This window comes from Martes martes, assembly GCF_963455335.1.
Source record: "Martes martes genome assembly, chromosome: 9".
NCBI lineage: Eukaryota > Metazoa > Chordata > Mammalia > Carnivora > Mustelidae > Martes > Martes martes.
The window spans coordinates 15,617,829-15,645,667 of NC_137896.1; the positions used below are offsets into that span (position 1 = coordinate 15,617,829).

Consider the following 27,839-nt stretch of genomic DNA (forward strand, 5'->3'; position numbering starts at 1 on the left):
GAGCCAAAACCAAGAATTGGATGTTTAACTGACTGAGTCACCCAGGCACCCCCGTTTGGTCAGTTTGAAGTTTTGCTGTTTGTTCCAGAATTAGACCTTCCTCTTCCCACCAGAGGAGGGTCCTGAAATCACCAACCCCCCCTTCAAATGTACTGCCATGACCCTACAGAGCAGGGGGAGTTTGCCGAGCATGTCCATGGTACACAAATGGTGCACACGCAGAGAGGAGGGGACGGGGATGGTGCAGAACCCCCAAGGCTGCTCCTCAAAGAGCTTCTGGAAAGGCAAGCAAGATAAATGTGTTTTAAAATGGATGTCAAGATCTATTCAGCATGTGGTGGCTCCCTGTGGTTTTAGGGCAGGGTCCTGGGAATAGGCTCTGAGAGTGAAAGTGGGAAGTTCACTGGGTGGGGGGCAGGGGTGGGCACTCCAGGAAAGGCGGAAGGCAGGAGGGGCAGAGGGACAAGGTGAGCCGTGATGCAGTCACACCAGAGACAGCAGCCTGTCCACAGGACAGCTCTGGAGCCATGTCCCAGACTAAGACAAGGAGCCACTGCGTTCCTGGCCACGGGACCCAGGCTGCCCTGGGGGAAGGGGCTAACCTTGGGAAAGGCCCCCTCCTTCCACCAAAGGCAAGACCCAGGGAGGCTCAGCTGCCAGACAACAGCTGCCAACACTCTGACCAGCCCGCAGGATGAGCGTCTCAGATGAGGAGGGATCCGGGTGACACGAGAGCATCCACTACTTCTATGATCACTTTTTCATTTCAACTAGTTGGTGCAACATTTACACCGTGCTTGCATAAGCCAGGCTCTCCTTTAGCTGATCTGTAAATTTTCACTCATAGAATCTTCTCAATAACCCTGAGGTAAGTTACTACTACTCAGGCTCCCATTTTACAGATGAGGAAACTGAGGTGAAGAGTCTTGCCCAAGGCCACCCAGCTGGTAGGGGGTAGAGTCAGGACTCAAACCCAGAAGCCCATCGGCAGGGTCGAGGTTCTAACGACTCCCCCATGTCTGCGGTCTGAGCCTCTACCCTGCAGAGCCACGGAGCTGTCCAATCCCAGCCGCCTCCCCAGAGACTGGGCTGCGGTCAGCGGTCTAGAGCCTCAGGTTGCTGGGACGCGAGTATTCATGTTTGACAATTATCTATCCTCCACGGTTGGATACACGTCCCAAAACCGATCCTTGCCAAAGACAATTAACCCAGGGCCACATGAGCGAGCATCGGGTGGGATTGTGGCACGGGGTGGGGGGCGGGGTGAGCGAGTGCCAGAGACAATGAGCAGCAGATGATTTGGGAGATATTTTCTCCCAGCGCTACAAAACAAGCCCTCAATCATGCCACAAAGGGCTTGCATTGTTGGAAGGGAAATATGTCAACGACAGCGTTCAGTCGTGGGTCGGTTAAAAAAAAAAAAAAAAAAAGGAAGAAAAGAAAAAAAAAAATCTTTTGAAATAGCAATTTGACCTAGAAAGGTTTTCTAGGTCACATGAACTTGGCATTTAGGCATCTAACCCCAAAACCTAACACAGGCAAAGTACCAAGTTCACTTCCTTCTGTCAGTGCCAGATAACACAGGAAATAATATATGTAAACACTGCTGCTGTATTGTTAAGTGCTGTCTTAAAACTAGCCTTTGGACTTGGGAGCTGGGGGAACACTGGCTCGGCGCAGCTCTGGAAGCCCACAGATCTGGGCTCGCTCATGCCCGGTGCGGCCGTGTGGCCAAGGCAAGGACCTCGCCTGGGGGATCCTCGGACTGCCCCCCCCCCCGGGAAATGGGAATGGAACCGGTGGGTTGGGTGTGCCGCCTCACTGCATGAGGTGGATTCCCGCCCTCCAGCCCTCTGTTCTTGATAATCGAACCCCTACTCCCCAAGTCTGGGCTCCCCCTGAGGACCCGGCGCACAGGGGCCGGGAGAGCAATGGAAGAACCTTGGTCCTAACAGACCTTTCTCCCCAGAGAACCCAGAGAGAACAGCCTACACTCTGAGGCTCAGCACAGGCCAGTGAGTTCTTCTACCGCATCTTCACTTCAGAGCCACCCAGGGTAAGAGAAACCGGGAGCCTCGGAGACCTTCTCATTATCCCACGGCGGAAACCGAGGCCCGGGCTGTGAGATGACCCACAGGGATCGGCAACAGCATGCTGAGGGTCATGACCGCCACACTGCTAGGTCCCCTGAGCCTGGGTGTCCAAAAGAAGCCAGAGTTAGCCACTTGCCATCAAAGCTGAAGGTCATGGGGACCAGCCCGCCTTCCCCAATCTCTGACCTGAGTACCTGCACTGTACCCAGCCATGTGCCAGGCTCTGAGAACTGGACACGAATGATCTCCAGGGAAGCCTGGCGTCCAGAGGGAGTACGGGCACCAGCACTTGATGACACTAAGGGGAGACAAGCCAGGTGAGAGCAGTTGATGCACACCTGTTAGGTAGAGGGAGCAGAGTGAGCAGAGGATAAAAAAAAACCTGGGGTGTGTGTGTGCACAAGTGGGGTGGGGTGTCTATAAACCATTGAGGGGGGCTGCAGTGCAGAGTGGGCGGGAAGAATTGACATGCACTAAAAAAAAGGGGGGGGGGTTACAGCAATATTCCTAAAAGAAGAGTAATGGCAGGTGCCTAGTTTGGCCAGAGACTAAAACTTTCTGTGTGGCCAACAGCCAGAGGAGTGTGACAGTGACGTCAGAGAAGAACTTAAAATCAGTGCAATGGAAAAGAAAGCGCAGAATTCGACCCAGCTCTGTATGAACACATACGGTGAAGGAGGGCACATAATGATATGCCAGGTACATGTGACATGCTTTCCATACAGTATTCACTCAAGCTTCTGAGGGAGGTATCAACCCACTTTACGGAGGAGAAAATGCATGGTACAATTTCAGCAACTGCTCACAGGTCACACAGCCAGAAAGTGGCAAAGCCAGAATCTTCACTGGGCCAAGTTTCACCTCATAACAACTATTCTATTTTTTTTTTTAAAGATTTTATTTATTTATTTGACAGAGAGAGAGAGAGATCACAAGTAGGCAGACAGGCAGGCAGAGAGAGTGAGGGAAGCAGGCTCCCTGCCGAGCAGAGAGCCTGATGTGGGACTCGATCCCAGGACCCTGAGATCATGACCCGAGCCGAAGGCAGCGGCTTAAACCACTGAGCCACCCAGGCGCCCCAACAACTATTCTATTTTGTCTCTCCTTTTGGAAACAAAGAGACAATGACCAATTATTTTTTTAAAAAAGACAAAAACAGAATGGGGATGACGGGGTTATCCTGTTCCTCTTTAGGAACACTTACCTAGATTCCCAGTGCAAGTCACAGACCAAAACGTACTCTAAGCAGATTAAAGAGTTAAATATAAAAAGTCATGTTATAGGGAAATAGCAGAAAACAGAACAGAATGTTTATCATATCTATGGCAGCAGGATAACTTCCTCAGCCCTTGAAGCAATCACAGAGGAAGGGAGATTGACAGATTCAAATATATATGCATTAATATCTTCTGTAGAAGGAAGCATAATAAAACCAAAATGAAAAGGACATCAGACTAAGAAAATATCAGCACCGACTATGAGACAGTTAATATATACGATGTAGAAACATTTCAGTCAAATTAAAGAGACAGCAAGATGCCAACAGACAAAAGGACACAGGACACAAACAGGAAAGTCAGGCAAGAGGCAATCTACCAAGAAACAAATATACAGGGAAAATGTACACTTGATTCGATGACGATGACGGGGAGAAATGTACATGAAACACACCTACTGTAATGAAAGGGATATTTCACGCCAGTGCTAACAAGGAAAACAGTTTCCAGCCTACTAGAAAGCAATATGGCAGCCACTCCCAAGGCAGCCAGCCAGCCAGGAGCAGGGTAGTAGAAAATCCAAGACCCCTGTCTCCTGCCTCAGGAGTCACCCCCTCACCATACCTGTCCCTTTGTCTCCGGTACACCTAGTCTTGCTTAAAACGGCTTCTGTTCTGAGCTGGAGATGGTACCAGCAGTGGGTGGGACAGTCTTTGTCCTCTTGAGCTTGTGGTGTAGTGAGCGGGGCAAGAGTAGGAACTGTAATGCAGATGATAAGCATACTGGGAGCCAGAGTTCATGGGAGCATAGAAGGCTGTGTAAAAAGACTGCACAGAGAGACGGCTTCTCCCTGCAGGAAGAGCATCCTTAGCCAGGTGGTGAGAGAAGGCACCAGATGGAAGGGAGAGAGCATGGGAACAACCCCCAGCAAGCCTGGGGGGCTGGAGAGGAGGCCCATGCACCGAGCAGGGAGGCAGGGAGAGCTGAAATGCCAGACACACAGGACCTCCTCCTGATGGGGCTTCCAGGGCCACACTCGGCAGCTGAAGCCCTCTGTGGGAGCTGCATTTTAGAAAGCCCGCCTCTGGCTTCAGGACAGAGAATGGACTGGAAAAGGTAAGACTGAGGCTTGTCCAGGAAGCCAGGCAGAAGCTGCTATGACGATCAGCATGGTGGGGACCGGGAAGCAGGACTCTGTGCAGAGCCTGGACACAGAAGAAACATTTGATGGAGCGATACTAAGTAAACTGGTGTGGCAGAGATTCAAAAAGAGACATTTATGTTGACGGCTAGAAAGGGAAGCGGGGCTGGAGCCAGAAGAAAACCACGGCAGTCCCCAGCGTGTTTCCCAAACTACGGAACCGAGAGTCTCGGAGATGAATGAAAACTGCCAAGAGAAAGGGATCACCCAGGAGTCAGAAAGGGGGTGACTCACGCAGTTCGCAAACCCTAATTTCCTCTCCTTGGTCACACACTTCCTCCTGATTTCTTTTTCTGATGATTCATAAGAAAAAATTTCCCCTTTTCAATTCAAACCAGAAATGCCTGAGCACCTGAGTTCACCCTGCCCAAGTTATAACCTCTGCCCCCAAGCAAACAAAACCCCACTTAACCCCAAGCAACTAAAAAGACACTGGCTGCCAAGAAACCGAGAGGAAACAAGAGGTTTCTGGCACTGTGACAACTTTCAGAGGCCCCCCCAAACCCTCCCATGCCCCAAGAAGGTCTGCCAGCTCTCATACACAGGTTCAAGCCCCTTAGCCAGAACTCATAGGATTTCAGAATTCAGAATTTGTTTGGATTCTGAAGAGGAAGTGATAATCCCACAAATCACACAGTAACTTCAGTAGGGGTCTGGAGCAACAGGTGCAGTAAAACACATTCATAATCCCGCAGTGAATTCTAAAAATATACACATAAGTGGGTTAAGTAAAAATTACGGAGATTATTTGTGTCAGTTCAGACCAGGTTCTGGGATCAAATGAGTTTGCGTCATATTTACAAACCAACATTTGGTGGCGGAGCTTTTTGGATTTCAGATCAGGGAGTTTAGAGCTGAATCAAGCATAGGGCACATAGGTGTTAGGCCCTTGTTGACAGACCGTCCCTCAGTGTGCCCATTTTACAGATGAGCAAAGCGAGGCTCAGAAAGGTAAAGGAAACTGCTCAAGGTCTCATAGCTCTTAGGTGACTGAGCTGAGAGTTGAGCCCAGAGCTGACATCTTTCCACATGTATTCATGGATTCTCCAGGCAGCTAAAATGCCAGGCAGAGCATATAGCATTATGGGGAATGTGGGCAGCACTGGCAGTGGGGTTGAGATCAGATGCAGCGGGAATCAAAGAGCACCTCCTTAGGGCGGGGGTGGAGGGCATGTTTGTCTCCTCACACAGGTCCAGGGGCATGCAGCTATCCAGGCCACACAGGTCCAGAGCTCCCTGTGTCCTCCGCAGACACAGTCTCCGCCCCCACAGACCTCAGAGCCCACTGGAGGAGGCAGGCAACAAACACACAAACATGTCTACAGTCACGATAAATGCCATGAAGCAAACAGGTGAACTACAGAGATAGAAAATGGAAAGACTTGAAAAGATCTCTCTCTCTCTAGGGTAAAACTGGGGGAGCCCTACAGAAGGAGAAGGAGGCTGCCACACAAGAAGCCCTGTGGGCAAAGGGATTATCAAGTGCAAAGTCCATGGGGTCAGCAAGCAGAAAGCTGTCAAATGTCACACAGGGGAGAAATAATGTGGCTAGAGCACAGGGGAGGAACAAGGTTGAGATTAGAGTGGTCAGCAGAGGCTGAAGCAGGTAAAATCCTGCGGCCATGGTAGGGATTTGGATTTTATCCCAAATGGGAAGCCCTTAGAGAGTTCTTCAAGGGGAGTAACATGCTCTGATTTACATTACAAAAGATGACTCGGGCTGTCCTAGGGGTTGGATGGACTCTGTGAGCCTCCTTCCCTTGAGTCTCAACTTTCTCATCTACACCATGGGTTCATGAGAAACCTCATAAAAAGCACAGCCAAGGGTGTCTGGCATATAGCTGACTTAGAACAAAGACTGGATTTTCCTACCCAACCACAAACCAGGAGAACCCAGTCCTAAATCATCCATAAATCATTCCCCTGGTTAAAATCCTTCAAAGGCTCCCGCCTCTTTCCCTGGGTTCTGTGGTCCCGCTTGACCTGATTTCTGCAACCTTCTCCAGCCCCATGCCTCATCATCTCCCACGGGACCTCTCCCCTCCTGCCGGCTGAACCACTCCTGCATCGTGCCAAGGTCCCTTCCCTAAAACATAAGGCCTCCTTCCCATTGGCTCTGCTGTCAGTCCCCCACCTCCTTCCTACGAGCATTTGATGAGCAGCTACCCCAGGCCAACCCTGTCTTGAACACGGAGAGGCTCAAAAAATGGCTGAGGGCATCTGTGTGAGCACACATGTGAGTGTGCGTGTGAGTGAATGTGCACATAAAACAAGAATCCAAACACACCCAGCCTGACCCTCTTCTGATTGCTGGACTAGTTCTTATCCCCTCACTCAACATTCATTTCCTGAAAGACTATTTATTCCCTCCTCGGGGGCCAGGCACTATTCTGGGACCAAAGATCCTTGGAGCCTGCCTCTTGCTTTCAAGACAGAAAACAAACATTCAGCCTGGTAAGAAGTCACTTACACAGTATGTGAGAAAGTTGTAAGACGTACGGAAAGAAGAAAAAGGTGAGCAGGTGAGATGATCAGGAATACCAGGGTAGAGTGTATGTGAAATTAAAGGGGGCAGTCGAGGCAGGCCTCACTGAGAAAGGGGCGGTTGGGCAAACTGGAAAGAGGGAAGAGACTAGGCCAGGCAAGGATGGGGGGTGGGGCGGGTGGAGAAACAGCCCGTGCAAAGGCCCGAAGGTGGGGCTATGCGGGTGAAGACCAGTAGGGCAGGCAGAGCAGGCAAGGGGGCTGGGGGCGGGGGAGAGAAGCCAGAGAAGCGACGGAGGATGGAGTGTACCCCACAGATGGCACTGAGATTACTCCTCCCCAGAGAGAGGAAGCCGGCCTTTTTTTCCGCAGCCTTATCTGATGGCTGTGGTCAGAGGAGCCAGTAAGGGCAGGCGTGAGGGCTGCAACAGCTCAACACATCCGAGCCTCAGTGGGGCCTCAGAGCGGCTGACATCCGCTCGGCCTGCGGCTTCTTCCTGTGGCTTCTGCAATGCAGGTCGCCTCAGTGGGTGCTATTTTTGCTTGTGTTTGAGGTTCTGTGCAGGGCTCCTCTGTGCACGGCACTGGGGGCCGCTGGGCCAGGCCCCTCTTTGGATTTGCTCTGCTCAGCCACTTAAATGTTCCAAGTGTCTTTGGGGATATTTACTGTCCAGCAGGTGGGAAAGAAGAGGCAATCTGTTATGTGTGTTCCCTTGTCTGTCCTCAAGACCCTCCAATGTCAGAGAGGTTAGATGGTTTATCCAGAGTGACCCAGCCAAATCAAACCACAGGCTGAGGATTCTAAGGTCAGAAAGCCCTTAATGAGTAAGGAGTTATTGGCTTTTGCACCTAAACTGATGTTTCCCAAGCAGCTGCTCTGTGGTATCTGTCCTTCCAGAGGACATGAGGGTAAAGGTGCATCACACCCAGCATCCGTCCCCTCAGATCATCGCAGCACTGATGGGGAGGATTGCGGTGGGGTGGATGCAGGGAAGGGTCCCTCGCCCAGACTGCTGGGGGTGGGAGGAGTCAGCAGTCAGAGCAGGCCTCTGGAAAGCAGTGAGGCCACAGCTCTTTCTGCAAGAATGAGCAGGAGTTCAAGGGGTAAAGGAAACATTCTGGACAAAAAGGTCTGCATGTATAAAATCCAGAAGCACCACAGGTGGTTAGTGGGGGTGGGGGTGGGGGTTCAGAAAGTGGTGATTCTGCCTGGGAGGGAGGAGGCAGAAGCTAGGTTGCTGACTGCAAAAAAGGAGATCAGACAGGTGCCCCAGCCCCCCAAGTGGCCACATTAAGGGTATCAGAACAGATCCAACAGGTTACAAGCAACCATCCAACAAAAGGCTTTCAGCAGGGGAGTGGTTCACAGAGATCCTGCTAGCTGCGTGCAGGGAGCAAACTCTACAAGGGAGGTGGAGACAGGGAGGCCTGAGGGGGAGGCTCTTGGATCACCCAAGCAATCAGCCAGGTAGTAGTGAAGTGGGGAGGGGGTGCTGTACCCTGCAGGGGCAGCCATCAGGGAGTGAGGCCAAGAGAAGGGCCAGGGATGATGTAAGCCGAGGAGTGGGCAGTCCCAGTGTTTACCAAGATGGGCATGACAAGGGAGGGCATGTCTGGGGGGGGGGGCGGGCAATGAATCAAGACAGGGACCATTTAGAGTCACCGTCTTCTTCAGATGAGCCCTCTGGGGCAAGGATGCGCAAACCAAAGCGGCTTTTCTATGCCATTCCCCCATTCATAAGAGGCTGCTGCCCCCATGGCCTCAATTGCTCTGGCCAGCAAGTACGACCCAGAGAGAAGGAGTACATGGCCTTTATAAAGTCTCAGAAATCAAGAGAGGGAAGCCTGCAAATCTAGGCCCACCTGATTCCTGTATCAATGGCCATTTCGACAGACCCCCAAAAGCAGGAGATCCCCACACCCTCCCTGGAAAATGTCCCCCCAGGGTCTGGGAGAAGTTGGAGAAATCTCTTCCCATCTACGGTATTTCAGGGCTTCCTTTGTGATCCACACATGTGAGTACTTGCCAGGCCCCCTGGCTGGACAGAGATGGTGACTCCCGGACAGCCCTCAGACCCCCTGAGCCAATCACAGCAGGGGCCACAGAGGGAGCCCCAGCTATGCTCGAGTTGCCTCCTCAGGAAACCTCACATCCCTGCCTCGGCTCCCAGTTACATTAATTACTGGTTTGCGAACGCAGGAGGCAGCAGGAGGGAGAGAGTCATCACGGGTGCCACTAATCACAGAAGGGAAATTAATTTCAAAGCTGAAGCTCACCGTCCACTGAAGATCCCACATACAGCCCTGATTTCCAACGTGGAATGAAGAGTAGGGGTTAGTAGGACCAACCTCAACTATTCTTCTAAGGGAAGCAGAGACTTAAAGAAGGCAAAGAAACTTACCCACAATCACAAAGCAATTACACGCAAGGATATAAACATATAACTCTGGCTTCCCATTCCCTGGGCACCTTCATCCTCTCCATAAATATTCATTAGGTGTCTGCTGCATGTCAGACTCTATGAGCCAGCAGATACCCTGGGCCCCAGTCAAGGGCTCCCACGATCCTTCCCCAAGAGGGGAAAGTATTTTTATTCACTGAGCACCACACAGTGATTTAGATATCCAGTCCCATTTAATTCTAATAATTTGCCATTTTCTAGGTAAGGAAACTGGCTCAGAGAGGTAAACTGACCTGCCAGGGACGACACAGCAAACACAAGGCAGAACCAGGACTCTAAGTCTGGGTTCAGCTCCTGTTCTCCAGGTCTAGGGGGATTCAGGGATGGCGATACTCCAGCCACCTCCTCCCTTCTTGGACCACTCCTACCTCCCTTCCAAAGCCTTTCTCAGGGCTCTCAGCTAGCCCTGGCTTACTGGCTGGCTGCTGTCCCGAGACCCCACCAATACAATGCTAGTATTAAGAAAGCTCTTCACAGTCAGAAAGCTCTTCAAGAAGCATTAAAAATAAGAGTTAGTTAAAAATAAGAGCCAATAAGTCCCTGTAATTAACTCCTCTCCCAGTCAGGAGTCCATGGATGTAACCAGAGACATAGAGAAATTGGTACCAGACAGGGCTATGTAGCAGAATGTGGCTCTGAATCCAAGCTCTTTAAGAAGGGAAACAGAACACAGTCTAGCTATCAGCACAAGGGGGAGAGTTCCCCAGTCCTATGCCCATATGGGCACATCTGTGCACATGCACACATACAGACACACTCACACAGTAGTAGCCATGAAGTTCTCCAAAGCAGAGCTAAGGGTTTGGAGCATTTGTTGATTCACTCACTCAACATTTATGGAGGTCCTACCGCATATAAGGCAAAGCACTAGGCAGCGTGTGTGTGCACGCACATACACAATCACTGCAATGCAGGGAAGGAAGTATCAGTGTCCCCATTTTATGGATAAGGAGACTGAGACTTGCAAGGCTCGAGAAACTTGCCTTATGTCGCAGACTGTATTTGTAGCAGAGCTGAGTACCTAACCCAGCCTCTGGAACACAGGAGGCTCTCCACGGCCATTTCCTCAGCGGCTGGTTGGCTCCAAAGCCTTCCCCAGCAGATCGAGGGCTTGTGGCCTCTTGCTTTTGATCCAGCATGCAGAAAGTGGAGATCACGCAGGGGCCACAGAAGCTCCTGTTTCTTGGTCTCTCTTAGGTCACCTGGGACATTTCCAGCAAGGGAAAGCAGGCATTTGAGGGTGGTTTCCGTTTCTGGGACACAGGTGCACAAAGCCAGTTTTTCAACAATGACCGTGATGAATCAGAGCACCAGAAGAGGTCAGGCCTCCCGCTCAGCAGGGTGCAGCCCCTGTCACTTGCAACCAGCCCCACCCCCAACTCAGCCAACTCCCTCCACAAAGACCATCTCCCCAGCGACAGCTAGAAAATGCCATCAATGTTCGGTTTCTGCACTCGGAATCTCTGTCACCTGTTATGTGTGTATGTGTTTGCCCTTCAATCTGTGACAACGTCCTCCATCATCTTTGGCTGGCCTTGCTTTTACAACAGGAGGGCAACTGGAAATCCCAGCTGGTTATTTTTCAAGATTCTTAATGGACAAAAGGGAAAGGTGGTACTTGCAAATTTGGGGAGGAAGTTTCATTGATTCCACAAACTCCAAAATCCAGTGGAAGGAGGCAGCTCCAACTTTGTTCCTGACAGCCCCAGCTACTCCTCCTCCCTCTTCCCTGCCTTGAAAAGCCCTTCCTGCTCCTCATCCTAGGTATCTTCTGAGCTCTTGCCATACCATGTGCTACCCCATCCTTGTTTCTGGTCTGAATTGGCCAGACCCTCCCACCCACACGTGGCAAGGCCCACTGCAGGGGGTGCTGGATGGATGGATGGATGGATGGACAGATGGACAAATGCTTCCGGAATAAGCTGGGCACCTATGATGCTCAGGGTGCGAAGACCTGCCCCTCCAGGGGCCAATCCCAGCCACTTTCAAAATTCCTTTTCAAGAAGGAGCTGCCAACCACAGGCCTCCTGGACCCTCCAGGGCATCTTCATTCCACAAGGTGACAAGCACCAGTCCAGGTCCCGGCCTGCCACCCCCCCTCCACCAGGCACCGCCTGTCTGCACCCCGCAGCGACGGCCTGACCACCTCCACCGCAGGAGGTGGCGGCACCCGCTGCTTACCTTCTGCTGAAACACACCTGCAATGCACCAGCGTCTTGCAAGTAGAAGGAGCCCGAGTCTCATTCCACAGAAGCCCTGGCAGCGAGAGAACGCGCCCGCGACAGCCTCTGTGCGATTCTGCTGCATAATCAGCAGAGAAAGAGAAAAAATGCCAGAAATAGCAAGCTTTATAAGCCCTCCTGACAAGTCTTGGTCCTCTATTGGCTGGAGGCCCAGCACCCCCGCCCCCCATCCCATTCCTATAAGGTGAAATGGAAAAACCTGTTATTTAACCTCTTTTATCAAAATCCATCTCCTATCCCAATCTGGGCCTGAGTGCTCGGAGCTCCTGGCAGCGGTCTCCACACCAGGTCTCGCAGAGCGGAAGGGGAGGCAGCCTTCCCCTCTCACGCACACTGCCTTGGGAGCAGGTATTGAGCTGGAAAGGCTTCTGGAAGGCAGCCTGGCAGCACCTGTCAACATGGGAAAGTTGCATGCCATTTCATCTGGCAATCAGACTCCTGAGCATCCGTCCTGCAGACATCCCCATTCTGATGTGCACGGTGCATGCCCACAGATGTTGCTCGTTACAGACAAGAACGAGGGCCACACTCAATGTCTAGGGGTAAACAGATTAAAACGTAGCCATTCTGTGGAATATGATGGAATGAGGAAGGTCTGCAGGTGCTGACTTGGGAATGGTTGGGAGAAAAAGCCAAGGACGTGATCCCATTTTTATAAAAACAGTTAACTCTGTGTGTGTGTGTGTGTGTGTGTGTGTGTGTGTGTGTGTGTGTGTGTGTTTGGATGGGCACTATCAAAGATGCAAAACTGTGAACAGTGGTCAACTTGCAGAGTAGGAGAAGGGGGTATTTTCATTTGCTACTTTTCTCTTCTTTGTCTTCTTTTCTTTTCTTTTTTTCTCTTCCACAAGCATGTATGACTTTTGGAATTTAAAACAAAAACATAAGAGTCTCCCGGGTTCCCTCCACTCCTCTGACACCAGCAGACCAAGGGCCAAGGTCACCCACGCCAAGGCTGGATCAGGTTGGGACAGGGCTGGCCGGAGGCACTACGGATCCCACTGCAGTCCCGGTGGCTTTCACACAGGTGCAGTTTAACTTAGGGCCCCCTGAAGAATGTGGAAGCTGGAATAAGACAGAACTGGGTTCAAATCCTGCCTGTGCCTGCTGGAACGGTTAGCTTCATCTATAAAATAGGGACGATGGTACCTACCAAGTGCCATGTACTGTGCCAGGCACTGTTAAACCAATTTCAATTTGGTTCAAATTGAACATTCAAATTGGGTGTTTCAGAAACACCAGAGGCTGCTGAGGACGGCTCACAGAGCTGAGCACGTCCAGGAAGCAGTGACAGGAATTCTGGGAATCATCTCGTTATTGAATACTAATACAATAGCAAACTAAGTGACAAGGAGAAGGACCTGGGTAACAAATGGTGACAAAGGGGACCGACATCCAGCCCTCTGCATGAGGAGGGGTGGAGGGATCAAAATGGGCTCCAGAGAGGAAGAGTCTTGTGCCCATGCCTCTGCACCCCTCCCATGCTGTTCCCTCTGCCTGGATTGCACTTGCCCAGACCCTCACACAATTGACTTCACAACCTTCACATCCTGCTTGGAGATCTCCTTCCTCCCCAGAGAGGGTTCCTCTGAATCACCCACACTGAATTACTCTCCTCATAGCATACCCCTCCTGCCAATGGTTTCTGCTTATTTGTTTCGATGGTTTTCATTTCTGTTAATTGTTCGTCTTCCTCCCCAGGCTGTGAGCTCCGTGATGACCAGGACCCTCTGGAGCCTTGCTCATCTCTGGGTCTTGGTTCCTAGCAGAGGGCCTGACACACAGCAGATGCTCAACAGATAGAAATACACACGATCTGTAGATCCAAGGCCCAGATCCCAGCACATGGAGCTTGTGTGAAGGAGGAAGGAATATGGATTCTGTACGATGATAGAAAGATGGAAATTTCAGACACATTGGAGATCTGGAAATACACACACAAAGCTGGGAGGGTGCTAGAAAAGCCTACCCATGCATGCTTCTATAGGCTTAAGATGGGAAAGGACGTTCTAGGCCCAAATTCATTTAGCACATAGACATTTATTTCTTCATTGCAACATTATTCATAAGAAAATAGGAACAAGAATAAAATCCATTGAGGGGTGGACTGGGTTGCTCAGTCAGGTGAGCAACTGACTCTTGGTTTCAGCTCAGGCCATGATCTTGGGGTCATGTGATCAAGCCCGGTGTCAGGCTCCATGCTTAGTGCTGAGTCTCTCCCTCTCCCTCCTATCTGCCTCTCTGTCTCAAATAAATAAAAATCTTTAAATGTCATGCTGTTGGTGTTTTAAAAAACAGAATAAAATCCATTGATAGGGTATTGGTTAAATAGATCACAACTCTCCATACAATGGAATACTATGTAGCCATGACAAATGATCTGCATTCTCTTGATATGGAAAGAAGCCCACCTCGCTTGTTGGATGTTGAACTTTCTAACTGGAAACCAGAGACTCCAATAGGCAAAAGGTATAACTGATTGCTGCGGAGAAAGTGTGGAGGTGAAAAGCCTTTGATTATCATTTATTAATTCATTCACTCAACAGCATTCTCTGTTCCCTCTGCCTAGTCCCTACTCTATGCAGGGCCGGGTTCCAGATAGAAGGGCCGGGTGTGATCAGGACACTGTCCTTGCCCTCGAAGACAGCTCAGCTCACACATGTACGTGAGAAGTTAGTACATAAGGGAGACAATGCTCCTGGCTAAGGGCCACAGGGTCATCGGCTGAGGGGGGCTTCCCAGAAAAGGTGTCATCCGAGCTGGGGATGGAAGGAGGGGTAGTGGGGTATACAGAAGGGAGGAAACATGTTGAGATGCAGAGGTGGGGCGACACGGGGCAGGTGCAGAAAGTCCCTGCATTCTCCACCAAACACTGAACTCCCATGGGTGGGAAAGGGGATCTGAGAGCTGAGCCTGGGTCCAGAAGATTCTGGGCTTAATTCTGCCACTCGTGAGCCAAAAAGGAATTCTGGGTTTGTGACGATGCTGTCCCCCAGTATGTGGTACAGAACAGCTTCCCGACCTGGACTCACTCACCCTGAGAGTGCCTGCCCCATTAAACATTCGGGCCAAGGTACCCAGTGCAGCGTGGAGGGGGATCCAGCTCTACAGACCCTCTACTCAGTCGGCTCCTTCTGGGGTCAAGCCAGGGAGGGGCCACTGCACCTTGGTGGAACTCAGCATTTTTAAGTTTAGTTTTGTTTTTTTATTTGGGGCATTCTGAGGCAGCTCGATGGTTATGGTTCCAAACAAAGAGAGATGACTCAGCTTCATGTGAAGAGCCGAAGCCTTTTGGGAAAGATATTTCTGTTTGAATGCTTCTTTCTCGGCCACAGGGGCAGCTCTTCCAGGCTTCCTTGTTTTCTGGACATTCAACTGTTCCCAGAGTGGGGGCGGGGACGAGGACCAGGCTCTGGGGGCCAGACTGCCTGAGTCTGAATCCTGGCACTACCCCTTACTCACTCAGAAGATCTGGACAGAGTTATACCCTCTCTGAGCCCATGTTTACTTAAGACTGCCTTGCAGGGTCTTTGTGCAAAGCCGCCGTCACTCACAGAAAGGGTCTGGTCCCACGCCTGGCACGAAAGGAGTGTACGATAAACATCACTATTAGTAACCACAGCGACCTGTGCTGAGCCTCTGTGGTGCCTGGATTATCTCACTTAATCCTGCCAAGCACAAGGTCTCAGTTTAGGGGTGAATCGACTGGGGCTCAAAGCTGTAAGCTGACTTGAGTTTCCATCTCCCCGTTCAAGAGGGCCAGTGCACACACACCCCAGGCTGACTTAGGAGGAAGCTGTGCAAGCTCTTTCTTCCCATTGGACTCTCTGCACCAGCAGCCAAACTCGCACACCCGCTGCCCATGGCCTTTATCTGCAAAACAGGGACAAGATTCTGAGGTTGTTGAAATAGTCTAGTCACGGCTTAATAAAAATAATGCCACAAAGGTGCTTAGAAACCTTTAATATTATCACTCCTTCCTCTGGGACAAGGAGTCAACAAAAAGCCAAGCTCTTCATGTACGATATCCCAAGAGATGCATAAAGCTCTTTGGGAAAACACTCTCACGTGTCGGGAGGAAACCCGAAAATGAGACAGAGGTGTGAGCTCAGGCAAATAAAAAAGATTTTTTTAAAAAGGGACTTTAGGGCGCCTGGGTGGCTCAGTGGGTTAAGCTGCTGCCTTCAGCTCAGGTCATGATTTCAGGGTCCTGGGATCGAGCCCCGCATCGGGCTTTCTGCTCAGCAGGGAGCCTGCTTCTCTCTCTCTCTCTCTCTCTCTCTGCCTGCCTCTCTGCCTGCTTGTGATCTCTGTCTGTCATATAAAGAAATAAAAAATCTTAAAAAAAAAAAGTTTAAAAAAAATTAAAAGGGACTTTAAAATGATCCATTATCAAATGGCGACCCTGCACCAGAACATGAACTCAGGGTCTTTCAAACTTCTGTTCTGGAACAAATGTAAACAAACAAACAAACAAGCAAGAAAAAGCCGATGCAGGCGAACCCATGGTAACTCGAGTCAGTCAAAACCCTTTCCATCCCCTTCCTCCGCATCGCCCTGAAGGACATGCTGACAGAGCAACCTTAATAGTAACTGACTAATTGTAAACCCTGTGATTACCAGGGTTGATTTCCATGGAACTTCCTTTTACAGCGCCGAAAACCTCTCCAGAGTGTAATTGCCAAGTTCAATTTTAGCTCTGTCACATCCAACCATCGCTGCTAACTAAGGCGGCCGCTTCCTTGCCAGGTAAGCTGTAATGAAGTCGGCTCCCTGCTTAATTTCACAATATTGTGATGCCCCCGTCAGCACCTGTAAGTGCTGAGAACTCTGAGCTGCTGTTAAGTAAATCCCACCCAAGGGAAGTGATTAAAGCCACTTTGTGCCTCTCGGGGGCCTTTCTGGATCCTCCATCCACCGGGAAGTTGGGGCTGCTTAGTCCCATGCGCCTGTCACCCAAAACGCCAGCCACCGTGGGGTCGCACTGTGCACCCAGGCGTGCCCAGGTCTCCCTTCCTCCTCCGTCAGTGCCTCCCACAGCCCCGCCAGAATTCCCACTCATGTCTGACTGCTCGGAGTCTCACCAAATGGCCCTCACACAGCCTCCCACAGCACCGCGTGCTTTTGTGGGGTTGGGCACAACACCACGTTTCAGCCTCGTTTTGTCACAATGCCCTACTAGCCTTGGTGTCTGTCCATTATGAAGCAGCTGCCGCCACACACGTGACTCCTGACTGGGTTCCAACAGCACAACTCTCCCCTCAGGTGATGGCCAGGCTTGTTTGGCCTGATTTTGTGCAGACCACAGCTTTGGTCCAGAAATGGGCAGGAGCAGAGGGGTGAGGGCTGTGCCCTCTGAGCGCCCACTACTGGCCGGGCACACACCAGGTACTCTGTACTCATGTAATCCCCACGAGCCGTTGGAGCAGCAAGGGAGCAGGGACATGGCCCCTTGTCTTATACTTGGGGAAACTAAGGTCTGAGAACTTCCATGAGGCTGGTGAGAGGAATTGCTTTCAGTTCCAAATGCCAGTCAGGGCTGTCTTCTCGTGAGGAGCTGCCAAGCCTCTTCCCCCTGGTCAAAGAAATCATTCAGTAAACCTATTTCCCTTTTCACTCACCTGCCAGGAAGCCCAGAGCCAGCTTGGCAGACCAATTCCAATAACTGCAGAGCCCCAGGCCAACATATCTGCTTTCCTCATTTTCATTTTTCACCTAGAATTCATTCTATTTTATGTTTTCCTTGGCTGTAATTTTGTAGGTATTACACATACCTCTATATCTTCCTATGTGTTCTTGCCACCGAATAACCAAAAATAAACAAGCAAGCACCAAAAGTGAGACTCCGAGAGGTTAGGCAGTATCCCAAGGCCCCCTGGCGGGCCCAGCGGTGCTCTTCCTACTACTGTCTGACCCCAGCTTCTTCTTCCCCTCCTCAACCAAAAGTAGGTTCTGCACATTGGCTTCCTTCCAAGCACAACAAGGGGGGGAACAGGTCCTGCCACACCCACACTCACTTCCCAACAGGAGGTAACACTAAGAGGAGCACATGCCCTGTCCCCGGTACTGTTTCCTGCATTTACACATACTGCTTCTCAAGACAGCCCTGTTAGGCAGATGCAATCATTACCCCCATTTTACAGAGAAGGAAACTAAGGCACAGAGAAGGTAAATAACTTGCTGGATATGCACAGCTGGTAAGTGTCGTAACGGGATGGGGAGTAAGTTTCTGCTCACTGCAGTGTTGTCGACTGAGTCCCTGAATCCCTCGTTTTACAGATCAGGAGACAAGGTTCTGAGGGAGAAAATGTTCCTCCAAGCCTGGACTTTGACTATCAGGTCTGGATGGCTGCCGCTGTAGAGGGAGAAGCCAGGGGCTCCAGGAAGCCCCACTCTCAGTGTCCAGCCAAGGCGAAACCATGCTTCTAAAGGCGAGGATACAAGACTACTCCGGCCAGAGGTACACAAGGAGTGTGCTGGGCAGAAAGTTTTGGGGTCTCCAAGGCCACCGCCACTGCCCCTCCGCCACAGCCATCCTGGACCCGTGTGATGGGACAGGTGTCAGTCACTACCCGGCTAGGTCCACAGAGCGAGCTGTCAAACACACTCCTCCCAGTCACACTGATGGCTGAGCCTCCAGTTCGGCCAAAGGCAGTATGGAAATGAACTGTGAAGCATGAAGATCCGGGTTCAAATCCCAGCTCTGCCACTTACGAGCTGTGACCCCCTGGGTAAGCGTGAGCTTCTCTGCAAAGTTGGCTATGGACGCCACCTCCTTGCTGGGTGTCTGTGGAGATGCAGAGCCCACCAGCCCCGTGCCCTCCCTCCCAGGGGAGGTTGCTGTTTCGGTGTCTGCCTCCACCAGCATCCTGGCAACTCCCCCCAGGGCATCGATCGAGAAATGACAGGGGAAGGAGAGGGCAGGGAGGTTTGCTCCAACTTATCTCACTCGGGACATGCTTTCTGGGACAAGACTGAAAAATAAAATTAAATAACAAAATGTGAGGTGGACTAGAAACTCAAGTGGGGACTGATCTTGCTAGAACTGCCAAGGCTACCTCGGGCAGGGAGGGAGGGCTAGGGGAGACCCCACGGCTTGTCCTACCACTGGTGGGGCATCTACATCTCCCAGCCTTGGGCTGCAGGATGGGCTGCCCGCCCATGTGATGCATCCCGGTTACCATGGTTTCGGTTTGTTCTGTGGCCTGGTCAAGAGGAGCGCTCGTTGTCTCCGAGCCCCTGCACTGTCCTGGGCTGTGCACAGGCAGGAGCCCGCAGGCCCAGAAGAGAGTCTCTCAGATTACCTCAGTCCCACAGGCCCCTCGCCACCTGACCCTGACCCAGGGTGGACGTGGGCAGGCCCCGTTTTCAGATGAGAAAACTAAGGCCTGAGGCTAGCGGCACCTGCCCAGAGTTTCATGGTGAAGCCACAAGGAGCAGGAATTCAAACTCGGATTTGCCTGACCTGTCCTATTTTTCCAGTTCTGTGCTGGCTCAGATGACTTATGATCATTATTCTGGCTCCCAGAGACCTCAGGCCTTTTCTAAAGTGGCACCACCTGAGATGCCTTTGGGGGCCGGCTGAAGGCTCATGGACATCAGAGGCAGCTTATGGAAGTAAGCAGGTGGTTCCCCAGGGGTCTGGACGCTCAGGTCCCCACACCAGATCTGACAATGTCCCCAGTTCATGGTTCAAAGATCACTGGTCAACAGAACTAAATCCAAAACCCTTACTTAACCCAGCACCCCAGGCCCGCCCCTCAATCCTACATATCTGACCTCTCCCTCAGTGCCTCCTCGCCCTTCCCAAAGCTCAACTCCCTCCTCTTCCACAAGGATCTCCTGGATGCCCACATGAGCATCAGTCTCTCCCTCGTCCCAAAGTCCCCAAGCCCAGCCATCCTGTGTATAACCTGCCTGTGGAAAGGTCTTTCCCCACCTCCCTCCTAAGACTGGGTCATATGGGCACTGCTCAGGGGACATCTACGAACCAAAAATTCCTTTCTCAGACCAAGCATGCTGACACTGAAAGGGAACCGGCATTTCAATCGGTGCTCAAATGTGCCAAGCCTCTCCTTCCACAGGGCCTTTGCACATGTTGCTCCACCTAGACTGCCTCCCTTGCCCCACATAGTGACCTGTCTTCCTACAGCTCCTGAAGTTCCCTCCAACCCTCTGTTTCCTGGCCTCACAGCATCTATGCCGCTCTCCTAACCAGCCCTGTTATGTTCACATTTTGTGTTTCATTATGTCATTACATGTCTCTTGTTCGCCCTGCAAATCCCTCCACAGGGTCTAGCACACAGCAGGTGCTCCACAGATGTTTCTTGTCAGCCACGAAAGATTACAAAGATGACCACGGGTCCTCCTGTTTCTACGTGCGTGCCCTCTGCACAGTGATGTCACTGCTCCTCTTATCAAGGATGGAGTCTTTTTCTTCCCACCTTGAAGCCGGGCTTAGCCACATGACTTTACCTGGCCACCGAGACAGGGACAAATGGGCCACGAGGAAAAGCTTGAGAAGCATGGGTGCACTAGAGCACCTCACTCCTGAGGTGCCAGGAGCCCCAAAACACTAAGTGAAGGAGCCTGCTAGCTGCTGGAAGAAGAGGTTTGGGGGAAAGCCGGGCCAGCAATCAGCCAGCAACCAGCCAGCAGCCTGCCAAGTGCCACACAGGTGAGTGAGGCCATCCTACCTCACCCAGCTGTCCAGGAACCAGCCACGTGACCACAGAGGCAGGAGGGGGCCCTGCAGAGACCAGCCAGCCCAGCCCAGAGAGCCCTCCAGCCAAGCCACAGCATGTCAGCTAAATAAAACGGCGGTTGCTTTAAACAACTAATTCCGGGCGGTTTGTTAGCGCAGCAACGAGAAGCAGCTGACAGAAGACCACGGGCCATGATACGCTCACGGCCGAAGAACAAGGGTCTGGTCTATACAACCTCAAGTTCAGAACAATACAGGCTTCTCGGGAGGGGCAAAGCAGCTGGAGGGGGAGGCTCAGGCCGCTGGGTTTGAACCCTACTGTCCTCGGACTTTGGCTTCAGCCTGGACACGGCGGGCACTCACCTCTGTCTGCGGTGGGAACAACACATCCTATGGCAAGTCTTCTAGGATGGTTTGAGTCTCAACAGGGAACACATGTGAAACCACCCCCCCACCAAAGGAAGCCAAAGACCCCCTGCATGTGGGAAGACAAATGTTGCAGAATAAAGATCATGACTTCAGAGCTAGACAGATTCCGGTTCCTGATCCACTCTGCTACCTGTAGGCTGTGTGACCTTAGCCAAGTTTCTCAACCTCTCTGAGCTTCTGGAGTCACCTGACCAAGTGTCGGGCGTCTGTGACGTGGTAAGAATGATATGTAACTTGCAGGACTATTGTGAGGGTTGAGGAAAACAGTATACAGACACCTGGCACATAGTAGGTATTCAATAAATAGCAGCTCCTCCTCCCTCGCCACCCCAGCCTCACGCGTACCTCTCCCATTACCCTCTTAGCCCTGCCACCCCCACTTGGCAGTGACAGTTTCCAGGTTTGATATCAGCATCTTGTGCCAGGCGCCAGGTTGTGACTGTGGCTTACATAACATCATGAGAGAGAGAAAGAGAGCGGTTCACTTGAAGAAGGAGAAAGAGCTGGATGTTGCCAGCTTTGACTGGGGGAGAAAGCGCGGGCCGTGGAGAAGAGAGTAGAGAAGCCTGAAAAGGATTCAGACCGGAATCTTGGGTCTCAAGGTCTTGACACACCCAGGCCCCCAGCCAGCTTCCTCTGGGATACCTGTCTGTGGCCCTTCCTCCCTTCACCTCCACGGCCCCTGCATGCAGGAGGGAGGGAGGCAGCGAGGTGGGGTCAGCACGGTGGCAAGGCCACCAGCTCTCACCTACACTGAGGTTGCTGGACAGCAGTGCGATTCCAGAGCATCTGTGCTACAAAGCACTTACACCAAAAGTAGAAACCCCTCTGCCCCAAGGACCCCAAATGCCAAGAACATCCTGGACCCCAGAAAGGGTCCAGGATAGACTCCAACCCCCCACCCTAGCACGCATGTACACGTGCACACAACACACACACACACACACACACACACACCCCAAAGAAGCTGATCAGGGAAGACAACAGACATGTGGGGAAGAGGGCCCGGTGTGGGGGCGGGAAGAGTCTCAGAGCAGAGGGGTGCAACACTGGATTACTCCCCTTGCAGGGATCGTACCTGCCCCAAAGCCCTCCGGGGCTCCCCATTGGAGGACCCAAACTTTACAGCCTGGCAGTCAGTGCCCTTCCCAAACTTCAGGCTTTGCCTCCCCTTCCACACCAGCCTGTACCCATCTGGACAGCTATGCCCCAGGTCCCCACACCACCCGTCCCTTGGCCTTGGCCACACACACCCCTGCTGGATGAGGTCATGGAGGTCCTTGCAAATAGGTTTGGGTTCCAGTCCCAGTGTGACCATGGCCCAGTCACCTGACTTCCGGCACCTCAGTTTATCTGCACAGCAGGATCAGGTTCTACTCCAAGTGTGGTTGTGAAGATTAAATAAATAACATAAGTAAAACACCTATCCCATGATAGACATGAAATTAATGGCTCTTCTGTTCTCCCCTCCTCTATATGTCCCCATCCTAACCTTCTTGGAGGTACTAGCTAAATGTCTTCTTCTGCCAGGAAGCCCTCCCTGAACACTGCAGGTCTCAGGAATTCTGTCTCTCTCCCTCTCCCTCCCCCCTCTCTCTCCCTCTCCCTCCCTCTTTCTCTTCTTGTCTCTCTCCCTCTCTCCCACTCAGTCTCTCTCATTCCGTCTCTTCCTCCCCCCTCCCTTTATCCCTTCTCTTCTCTCTGCTCCCTCTCTCCTCCCCTTCCTTGGGCTCAAAGTAAGAGTTGTCTTACCTGTGCAGACCCCCACCTACCCACCCATCCCTACCTGCAAACTCCATCACAACCTAGGGATAAGGACCAAGGACCGATCACGACCAAAGCCATGGGAGGCTGCAGCACCAAGAGTGCCCAGAGAGCCGAAGTGGCTTACCCAAGGTCACACAGCAGAGTTCAAACAAGAGTCAACAGTCCCCCCTCCCCTTCCACATTCTCCAGGCTATTCTCAGACAAGGCTACAGTGTGTGGATGATTTCCCCCTCTCCAGGCTGTGCATCCATCCCCTGAGCTGAGCTGAGCTTAGATGCCCCCTCCTCTGCAGAAATCCCCCCTTGGCTGATGGGCGAAAAGCACAGGAAGCGTGGCACCTCTGCCTCAAAGCTCCCTGAGGAAGCCGATGGCCTGTGACTGACGGACAAGGGTGTGCAAAAGGCCACCCGCAGCCCTGGCCTCAAGATGGGACCAGCTCTGGAGTACTGCTGTCCCTCCAGGGCTCCTCGTGGGATCTGGCTGAAGCAGGTCTCCAGCCGCGACCCCCTCCTTGCTCACCTCCTCCCCCAGCCCTGTCCCAGCGCCCCCATGGCCCTTCTCGGGAGAGCACTCTTTCACGAGCATCCTTGTCTCAGGCTCGGCTTTTAGGAGGCTCAGCCTGACACAAAGTCCTCGTTTCTCAAATTGTGGTCCACTGACCAGCAGCTCAGCATCTCCCAGACCTTGTTAGATCTGCAAACTCTCTGGTCCCATTCCAGGTCTCGGGAATCAGAATCTGCATTTTAACAAGGTCCTGTGTGATTTGCATGCACGTTAAAATTTGAGAAGCTCCGGCTTAAGGTCAGTAGTCACCGGCCAACTGTGGGGACCGTCCGGCCAACACGGCAGTAACAAAACGTGTCCATCTGTAGCAGCAATCATACAGCTAATGAGGGCATTATCCAACCCTGATTATTCACTGTAGAGGCGAGCCAGCACCCAGACCACCAGTGTGTCATCCCCGTGGCCCATGCTCCGGTGAGGGCAAGTTCCATGTCCTCCTGGCTTGAGCTCCAACCCCACACACCTTACTTGGTTACCGGAATTCTGCTTCTCTTTGGAACTAGTCTGGCATCCACATTAGTCAATTGAAGCCTTTTCCTCTACCCCTTCTTGAGGAGACCCCACCCCCAACACCAGACAGGGGTTCCCCAAGGGCGTGCTAGAAAGAGGGGTGGTTAGAATTCTCCAGGGCCCCAAGGGATGTAGGGAGGGGGGAGCAAGGATGCAGATGTCTCTGCCTTGGAAGAAGAAACTGCTGGCTGCCCTGAGTCAGAAACCCGTCTTCAGAGGCCCCTCTCCAGCCACCCCAGGGCAGGAGCCCCTCTTCCTGGTGTGAGCCCCTCAGAGTCCCTCTACGGGGATGTCCATGACCTTTGCAAAACTAAAGGCAATAACCAAGTCCTTTGTGCTGAACGGACCCCAGGGCCGGCCCCAGAGACTGCGATAATCCAGACGTGTGTTTGGACAGGAGCACCCTGCAAAGCTCGGTCAGCGCTGCCTGTTGCCTGAGGAGGGAAGCGGTTCACCTTTTGCTAATCGTCCTAATTCATTTTTTATTACTAACTTTCCTGTTTTCTATTTGCCATCTGATTGAAGATATTACCAAAGGCATTTAAACAGCATCAGACCGTACCACAGTGGCAAACATAACTCTTTTTATTGAAATCTGCATTAATATACATATAATTCCCTGATCACAAAGACCTCATGGTCCACATGTTAGACCCTAAGTGAAGGCAGGTTTGACAAGAGGCACAGATACAACTGAAGGTTCTTCAAAAAACAATAAGCCACGTCAGGAGGGTGGGGCAAAACGGACACTTTCTCGTGCTGCTGGGGAACATGGATGACCCTTCTGGAAAATGGCAAGACAATCTGAATCAAGAGCCATAAAAATGCTCACCCCTTTGGACCCAGGGGTTCTGCCTTGGCCCATAGCCAGCAGCCTGGGTCTTTCCACAATGGTGGGAATGTTCTTTATCTGCACAGCCCAGTGGCTATAGAGGGCTAGAAATACGGCTAGTGTGACTGAGGAAGTAAGTTCGATTTTATTTGGCTTGATTTTAAATTGAAAGAGCCGCACGTGGCTAGTGGCTATTGTGTTGGACAGGACAGCAAGCCATCATGGATTCTCTCCTAAACCATATCATCACCCCCGTCTGTCCTCCTGCCTCCACTCTTGCCCCCCATCCAATGTTCTCCCCCAAGACAGTCGCCAAGATTCTTCTAAAAATGCTCCCACTGCCCTTGGGACAAAAGCCAAGCTCCTGGACATGGCCTTCGAGGCCCTGCCTCCCAGGGACAAGAGAGCACCACAGCTGTCAGGGAGCCTAAGATGTTCCAGGTGCTGGAGGGGCAATGACAGCAGCGGAGGGGACAGCAGTGAAGGCCTCGCCAAGAGGGTGAAACTGGAGGAGAAAGTTAAAAGATCGTGTGCCTGAGTCTGCCAGGTAGGGGGCAATGCTCAAACCAGACGCAGAGCAGCACATGGTTCTCCCATCGACCCCTGCCTTCCTGAAGCCAGTAATTTAGTGACGGGGTGGGCATGAACAGTAAACATAAGGAACGGGCCTATTATACACTGTGAGAAGAGAAAAGATAAGACGGGTAAGGGGTTTCTGCGGGACCCAGGTAAGGCAAACAGTTTGCAGCACTGAATATTCAGAAAGAAAAGTACCCAAATCAACACTGTTCTTGAGTCTGCATAGTGGGAGAGTGACAGGGGCACTCCCCCATTCTCTAAACTTTTTGGCAAGTAACATAATCTTCATAATTTACAGTTTAATACAAAGAAAGGGGTAACAACTCTGGGAGAGAAGTCACCAGAAAAATCCTGCTTGCTCAACAGAAATGTTCCCACGAGCTGGAGATTTTGTTATCTCTGAAGGCCAGACCGACTGTGCCCCAGATACCCCAACACGGGCAACTGAGAGCGACACCTCCCTCCTGAAAACAGCAAGGTCACCACCAGCAGGGAGACGGGAGGTGAACAAAACAGGGGGCTGAGGTCTGCCAGGCCTTGCCCCAGAAGCCAAACACCGATTAAAATCCACTTCAGCTCTCTTCCTTGGGCTCAGCCACAGGTGACGGTGACATGTGGTTACAACAGGAATTCAGATTTGTTAACACCTGCAGGCCTGGGGCACCTGGCTGGCTCAGCCCATAGAACTCGCAACTCTTGATCATGGGGTCGTGAGTTCAAGCCCCATGTGGGTTGTAGAGATTACTTAAATAAATAAGTAAATTAAAGTGTAAGAACAAGACACTTGCAGGCACCAGACACCACCTCTCACGTTTATATGGCTAATCGTCCTGATGACAATGTACAAATAAGACAAGGAAGGCCCAGAGACAACGTGATTTACTCTCAGAAACACAGCCTAGGATACGTTAGAGGGGCCATCTCTGGAAAATATAACCTCCACACTGATTCATTCATTCTTTCAACAACGTTTTAGTGAGCACCTACTGCAGAGACACCATACTAAAGTGCTGGGGACTCAGTGGTAAAGAAAACAAACATGAGCCCCAGTGGTCTGAAAGGTGGAACAGACACCCAAGTCGTCGCATAGATACATCATGCAATGGGGGAAAAATACACTAGAGGCTGTGACGGAGAATAATGGGATAAGCGCAGTGATTAGGAGGCCGGAGTCTTTGAGAAGGCACACAAAAATGAGCAGGAGCCAGCCATGTGGAGAAGGAAGGGAAGAACATTCCAGACAGAGGGAAGAGCTCACGCAAAGCCCCTCAGCCTAAAAAGATCATGGTAGGGGAAACTGGGGAGGGGAGGGGGCTAGAAAACAGGAAGAAGGCCAGAGTGGCTAGAATGGGGTCAAGGAGGGGGAGGCTGGCTTTGCTCACCCCCACATCCCCAGCAGGGAGCCGGGTGCCTCAGACAGAGCAGCTGGGAGTAAGACTGGAAAAGCAGGCAGGGGCTAGATCACAGCAGGATTTATGGACCAGAAAAGGCATTTGATGTTATCTACACACCAGGGAAAGCCACTGGAAGGTTTTAAGCAGAGGTCTGATTTAGGTTGGTAAGAGTTCTCCAAGCCATAACAGAGAGCATTTGAGTGGTTTTTGCCCCTGGGAAATGACAGGATGCAATTTACCCATCAGAAAGATCTTGATCGTGGCCCGGCCAGCTCCTTGGCTCATTCTGATGTGTGACTTGTGGCCACTGGATAGTATATGTCCCCAAAAGCCAAGCATCCTCAGCTGGCATGTGGGAGGTGGCCGCCTTTCAGGAAAGCAAGACAAAGCAGCAAATGACAGGATGTGTTGACAGAGCATCGGATAGGCACAAGGCTGTTGGCAGATGGAAAATTGTCCCAGAGAACGCCTCAACAGGGTCGTGGCTTATTGTTAATGTCGAGCCATTAGGAAAACACAATTATGTGCTTCACTGATACTGTAAGACATAATCTGAGACAGAGTGCAAACATTGAGTGCTTCAACCGAAAAAAGAGGGAACACAACAAACAGAAGAGCCACTGGAGGAAACGCCTGCCTCGCACAGGTGGGTGGCCAAGCCCTCCAGTGTGTTTGTTTTCACTCCTTGTCTCATGTCTCTCATTTAAAGGCAAAGTTTGGCTCTTAGGCATCCACAGACAGATTTGGAAAGGAATTATAATTAACTCTCCCAGGTGCTTAAACATACATTATTATCTCATTTAATTTCATAAGCAGGTAAGTACTGGTAACCCCGTTTTGTAGATGAGGAAACAGGGGGTCAGAGGTATTAAGTAGCTTTCCAAATGCCCTTGCTCCCCTTTCCAGCTTCATCTCTTGACACTCTGGTCCCCTCCTATGCCTTTGTACATGTTGTCCCTTCTACCTGGAATGCTTTTCTCTACCTTCCTCACCTGGCCAATTCATCTTCAAGCACAGACCAAGTGTATCCTCCTCTGGGAAGGCCTCCTTGACTACCCCAGCCTGGCCTGGTAATCCCATACACATTTGGAGTTCCTTATTTTCTCTTTGTAAGTTGCAAAGCCAGTATTTGATCCCAAGCCGATGTGACTCCACAGCATATCTCTTGGCCAGAGTTTATGTCTGTGTCTGATGCAGATCAATCAGAAAACATAAACAAGCATGGAATATATTCCAACCGTACGGAGGACTTCCTTCATCCCTCCAAAAAAGATCCTGAAAAGCACCACTTCTCTGGGGAAAGCAGGACGTTGTCTATGGGGGTAAAGGGTTAAGCATCTCCTTTTCCTCTCTACAAGAG

The 27,839-nt window shown here is 51.5% G+C and overlaps 1 protein-coding gene across 2 annotated transcripts in view; it reads right to left on the reverse strand.

Moving 5' to 3' along the window:
* The window catches only part of TOX2 (TOX high mobility group box family member 2), a 130,469-nt gene that overhangs the window by 91,591 nt on the left and 11,039 nt on the right, over nucleotides 1-27,839 (reverse strand). The window contains exon 1 of one of the 2 annotated variants that reach the window (XM_080814285.1): nucleotides 11,639-11,774. The exons of the other annotated variant lie outside the window; for it this stretch is intronic. Within the exon in view, the coding sequence (XP_080670411.1) occupies nucleotides 11,639-11,764 (126 nt within the window). The 5' untranslated portion in view covers nucleotides 11,765-11,774. Of the gene's footprint in view, nucleotides 1-11,638; nucleotides 11,775-27,839 lie in introns of those variants that run through there. 2 annotated transcript variants of the gene reach the window in all.